At 36.8% G+C, this 6,243-nt stretch overlaps 1 protein-coding gene across 1 annotated transcript; it reads left to right on the top strand.

Annotated features, from left to right (window-relative positions):
- Nucleotides 1-3,734: 3,734 nt before the first annotated feature.
- On the top strand, nt 3,735-4,754 carry LOC135737888 (trace amine-associated receptor 4-like). The gene has a single exon (XM_065255752.1). It carries the CDS (start codon nt 3,735-3,737, stop codon nt 4,752-4,754), a length of 1,020 nt encoding a protein of 339 aa, XP_065111824.1.
- Nucleotides 4,755-6,243: the final 1,489 nt, after the last annotated feature.

Below are 6,243 nucleotides of genomic sequence, written 5' to 3'. Positions count from 1 at the left end.
TTAGCAATGTAACACATTCAAGAAAGAGAAAGCCGAGAAAATAGAGAAAGAAAAGTTAACACTTTTCCCTGCCGGGAGAGACAATAGGGCTCATTTACACCTCATTTAGCTAAGCCATACCCCCTGTAAAGCCGTTTTGAGATACAGATGTTCTAGCATCATATGTAGTATTTTGTGACAGAAGTCCCGATGACAACATGCAAAAATAAACATGACTTTTTAACTTTGTGTTGATCACAAGTCGAATCCAGTCTGTTTCAGATCATCCAATGACAATTTTTTGTCCATTTTTGTCTATTATTTACATCAGATTTCGCATGAACGTCTGGTAACAGAATATAATACACAATCTGAGGACTATTTACATCGTAACATGTAAGGGTATATGAGATTACACTCCGGTAATTTACGTTCCGTTAAACACATGAACCCACCTTCAAAGTTTGTATTTTTAAATAGGGAGGTAGTATAATAGATAATCCAAACAGCGCCGTCGAAAACGTGACGTCCTTTAGGGATGTAACCAATCACTTGCTCGTTCCTCCACCAGCTTCTTTTTTTCTATTGTTTTGTGTTACCTTTCTGGACATGGAAACCGTACATAGATTTTCAATGGAGGGGACAGAAAGCTCTCTGACTAAATCTAACGTTAAAACATCTTAAACTGTGTTCAGAAGATGAACGGAGGTCTTCCGAGTTTAGAACGACATAAGGGTAAGTCATTAATGACATTTATTTTCATTATTTTCATTATCTCGAAACTTGTGCTGCCGACTTGTGTCACTGGTTTCCTTGACGGGTCACATATATGATTCTGTGAGAAGCCTTTTTTGAGCTGCTTAAGATATCCTGGCTGTGTGCTTCAGGTCATTGTCTTGTTGGAAGACCCAGCCTCGACCCATCTTCAATGCTCTAACTGAGGGAAGGAGGTTGTTCCCCAAAATCTCGCAATACATGGCCCCAGTCATCCTCTCCTTAATAAAAATTCAGTTGCCCTATCCCATGTGCAGAAAAACACCCCAAAGCATGATGCTACCACCCCCATGCTTCACAGTAGGGATGGTGTTCTTGGGATAGTACTCATCATTCTTCTTCCTCCAAACACGTTTAGTGGAATTATGACCAAAAAGTTCTATTTTGGTCTCATCTGACCACATGACTTTCTACCATGACTGCTCTGGATCATCCAAAAAGACGGGCCTGGACATGTGCCGGTTTAAGCAGAGGAACCTTCCGTGCCATGTATGATTGCATAGATTATCGGAGTTGATTTTGAACCTGATTTTTCCTAGCTTCTCTGTGAACTACGGCTCTGTGTAGTAAATGCTGCTCCATCTGAAAGCAGCTAATGGTGATTTACTTCCAATCACCAAACCAGCTTAACTGATGAAACACGCATGATAATCGCAGGTGATTTTTTGCACAGCCCTAATGGAGTCATGTTTAGCTTCTTCCATTTTCTAACTGCTCCAACAGTGGACTTAGACAGGTGTTCAAATACTTATTTGCAGGTGTGTCATACAAATAAGGTTAAAAAATCATGCATTGTGATTTCTGCACCTACGATGACAATTTCAGACCCCTCCATGATTTCTAAGTGGGAGAACTTAGCAGTTCAAAATAGCAGGGTGTTCAAATACTTATTTTCCTCACTATAAATGCAATATTTCAATAAAAGTATAATCGTATTAGAAGAGATGGCCTATGCCATATTTAATCGCAGTATGCGTCGATTGTAAATGCTTTAACACTTAAAGGAACAGAATTCCAAAACTACTAGACTAAACTAGACTTAATAGGCCTAACACAGCAGGTAGTGAACACACAGCAGGCACCATTGAAGATAAACAGATTGGGACTAAATGCTGCACAAAACACTTCCACTACACGAGGAAAGCTGTAGCCGAATTCGCCGCTTGCCGTGTGAAACGGCCATACACAATTGATGCACCGCTATGACCGGGAAGACACAGCATTCTGTCCAAAATAAAGCCAGTGGATCACTTTCAGGTCAGTTCAAAAGCCTGTTAAAAATGTAAAGCTTTGATTGCTGACACCACCAAATCATCTGCGTGATTTAAATAGTAATGTACCAATTTATATCATGTAACAGTTGTTTAAAGGACATTGTGCTGCTTTGCGTTTTGAAACATGGTAAAGATATCTGGCATTTAAGGGTATAGCAGCATGCAAAACTGCACCCACAAAATCAGCCAACAAACAGTGACAGTGCAGAGGTACCATTTTCTGTAATGTAGGGTTAAGTCCTAACCATTACCAGATCCATAGCCATCGTTCCGGGCAATCAGCCTGTGATGTTAAATTCCAAAACTTAAACGTATACTCTTGTACAGTATCCTCACCTTGGCGTAGTATGTGAGAAACCGTTGGGTCCATGGCTGTTGAAACCTCCACTGGATTCAGGTTAGGCAAAGTATTCTGTAACGTGCAGAGACTGCTGTAGAATCCAAATGCAGAAGTTTATTAATAAAGTCAGGCAAACAAGACAAAAGGTTAATCTGAAGACGTAGTCCAAAGAACAGGCAAAAAGATCATAGCATGAACAAGGCAACATAAAACAATGATAAATACAATGGCAAAGCTTGGTAATGTAGGTTACAACTACAATACTTCACAACATGAATGACAGAATGGCATGGTTAAATACATAAAGACCAGTGAAAGCAGAAGCAGAGTAAGTGTCCAATGTCAGGTTGGTGGGGAGGGTGCCACCTGGTGGTAGAATGAATGGTCTTCTACCATTCCTTACACTTACTGAATAATTTTTTTAAAATATCTTTTTAGCAATCTGTTAACATGGTATATGCCATATTAAATGCAAATCAGACAAATGGCGCAGGTGGAAAAATTGGTTTTCAGTATAATTCAAATTGTGGACAGGAAGTATTGTCAATTATGAAATATTTAGTATTGTAGTATTTGTTATGACCCAAGGAACTCAAACAGAACAGTTCCATTACAAATAGGAAAAATAATCAAACGTCATAAACCGTTTTTTATTTATTTTTCAAATATTTCTTAAGCACTCAGAGGCACTGGCCCAAACTTCAGAGTTATCTCCAGTGTTACCACTCTTCACAGTTAATTCTCGCAGAACTTAAGCAGGACTTGATGACATTTTTAATGTTTTTCGAGGTATCCACACTGTCAGAAAAAAATTGTCAAAATATGTCCCCCGAAATGTCACTCGGGAGGTACCTTTTTAAAAACCTCAGAGGTTCATATTAGTACCAAAGAGTGCATATTAGTATCTCAAAGGTGCATAATAGTACCTTAAATATTGGTGCCAAATATACATATCTGTATACATATATGTATCTTATAATAAATATTTGGACCTTTTAAAAGTGTAATGCATCAGTGACAGCTGTATTTTGACAAGTGTTTCTAACAGTGAACTCTGACCTCTAATACAAGAAACACAGTACAATTTTTATTTTAATCTCTCGAGTCACAATGTTTGTGTATCAGTTAGTTACGTATACTGCTGGGGAGGGGTTTAGACCAGACCTGAACTGTATATATGAACACATCCGAGCTATATCAAGTTTATTTTGGGGTAGTTAGATTGAATGGGCATGTACTGTATTTATGTTCATGTTTCTTTAGATATTTGCCTTAACCATGTTGTAATTTCTAAAATGATTTTGTTCAAACTTTGGGTTATAATTGTGTGTCTGTTATCAATTACAATGGAAGTCCTCTCAGATGCAATGTCTTTCAATGAAACTGAGAATATTCTCCTGTGTTATCCTTCACATCCAGACTCTTGTCCTAGAGCGCATCGTCTTACTGTTGTTAAAGTGACAATGTATGCTTTTATGTTACTCATGATCCTCATGACAGTTTTTGGGAATCTGCTGATCATCATCTCCATCTCTCACTTCAAACAGCTTCAGTCTCCAACTCATCTGATCGTTCAGTCATTGGCTGTGTGTGACTGTCTACTGGGTTCACTGGTGATGCCCTACAGTATGGTGCGATCTGTCGAGGGCTGCTGGTTTTTGGGAGATGTTATTTGTAAAGTTCATTCTAGTTTGGACATGACCTTCTGTACTTCTTCTTTAATACATCTTAGTTTAATATCTATTGATAGATACTGGGCCATCTGTGACCCTCTGAAGTACAAAATGAGGATCACAAACAACACTGTGACTGTATTAATCACCCTTACATGGATCTTTTCATTTGTGTACAGCTTTAGCATTTTGTTTTCAGGGGTGAATGCTGTTGGTCTGGAAGCTCTTATATTACAGATGTCTTGTTTTGGTGGCTGTGCTGTGTTTTTTAACAAAGAATGGGGACTCATTTGTGTAATCTTGTTATTTATTATTCCAGGAACTATAATGAGCTCTCTGTATATCATCATATTTAATGTTGTAAGAAAACATGCAAAAGTTTTGTCAGAGAAAGTGTCTGTGACCACCACAGGTGTTAACAGTCAAAGCTCTGCACACAGAGAAAGAAAAGCAGCTAAAACTCTGGCTCTTGTTATGGGCGTTTTCTTTATTTGCTGGCTGCCTTATTTTATTGCCATTGCTGTTGATCCTTTCATCAATTTTGTGACCCCAGCTGATGTTTTTGAGGCTTTAGTTTGGTTTGCATATTTTAACTCAACTTGTAATCCTTTGATCTATGGATTTTTCTATCCTCGCTTTCAGAAGGCCTTTAAGACTCTCATATTCACGTATATCTGTGGATTCAATCATTCACATACTCTGACATTTGAGTGAAGCTGGTAGTGTTAATTTGATGTAATAAATTCTTTACACTGTAAAAATATCTGTAGAAATTACAGTATTACTGGCAGATGTTCGCCAGTAACTTACTGTGGAATTAAATGTATGTTATTTATTGGCAATAGTTCAATAAACATTAACAAGTCTTTGTCTTTACAGAATAAAACTAAAATAACAGCCTCATGCAAAGCATTCTGGGAACCAAAATCTGAAGAAAAAATCTGAAAAAGGTTGATGAGGATTTCTGGTTCCCAGAATGCTTTGCATGAGGCTGTTTTTTATAGTTTCACTCTGTAAAAACAAAGACTTGTTAATGTTTAATGTTCATTTAACTTTGAACAAACTGTTGTTATTTTTACAGTGTATAATAAAGTTGATAATTCTCATATTTTAAAGTAGTTTCAGATGCTATTGTTTATTTATGAATAAATATATTGCTTATTTGACATTATTGCGAAAATAGAGTATATTTTCGTTAAAGTTTAAAAAACAAAGAGCCTGCAGGCCTGTATTGATCTCAATGAGAACATCATATCTAATCATATGTGAGTAAAGTTATGATCAAATCTAATACATTATAAATATTACTGTATTGAAGTTAACCAATCAAAAAAGTTTTTATGTTACTGGTTGGTATAAATAATTAGTCACTTATTTATACTGTCTGGACATCATCACAAGCTACTTTCTCTTAATCTCTAACATTTATCTTAACCGTCTCATTTTCTGACCCATAATCATTAAATACTCTCTTTCCTCAAATGTCTCAATGAGAGCCAATCTGATTCTGCAACAATCTGCTATTTTACTTACTGAAGAAAGTTTTTCACAATATTTTTTTTCAAGTATTTGAGTATTTCTCATAGTGATGGTTAAAGGGTAAATATGGTAGAATAAGGTCAAATAATTGCTTATATATGATTTCAGTCTGACATTTCAGATGTTTGCCACATAAAACCCAGACTATGGTTCTGTGGTCTGATAACTGCACCATTGTAAACACACTGAAAAACCAGTTCATAAATGTTCATTTTAAGTGATTTAAAGGTTATTTAAAAATTTTAAAGCATTTGGGGTTGAACACTAAGATCCTCTATGCTCGGACAAACAGGTTTGATCTGATGCAAGATGTGACAGCAAATCTATGACACTTAGATAAGTGACTGTCAACAATGAGAGATAAGGACCTTTGAGAGGTAAATGTTGTTAAAAGTGAGAAATTATAATAAGACTCCTGGGTGCTGCTGTGTGTTTTTGTGATAAACACAGACATTACAAAAGTTGCATAACGGTGTGTGTGTGTGTGTGTGTGTGTGTGTGTGTGTGCGTGCGTGCGTGCGTGCGTGCGTGCGTGTGTGTGTGTGCATGCGCATGTGTGTGTTTGAATTAGTGACATTTGTACAAATATTAAACACGGATCAAACACTGTGGTCAAGTATTACAAAAAAATTACAATTAGACACTGCATATGAACATTACTTAT

The sequence above is a fragment of the Paramisgurnus dabryanus genome, chromosome 12 (assembly GCF_030506205.2).
Source record: "Paramisgurnus dabryanus chromosome 12, PD_genome_1.1, whole genome shotgun sequence".
Classification (NCBI taxonomy): Eukaryota; Metazoa; Chordata; class Actinopteri; order Cypriniformes; family Cobitidae; genus Paramisgurnus; species Paramisgurnus dabryanus.
Note: the sequence above shows the minus strand (reverse complement) of the source record. Positions and strands in the feature narration are given on the sequence as shown.

What these genes read in the sequence shown, in the direction of transcription:
- LOC135737888 (XM_065255752.1), top strand. Translation starts at nt 3,735, where the DNA reads ATGTCTTTCAATGAAACTGAGAATATTCTCCTGTGTTATCCTTCACAT.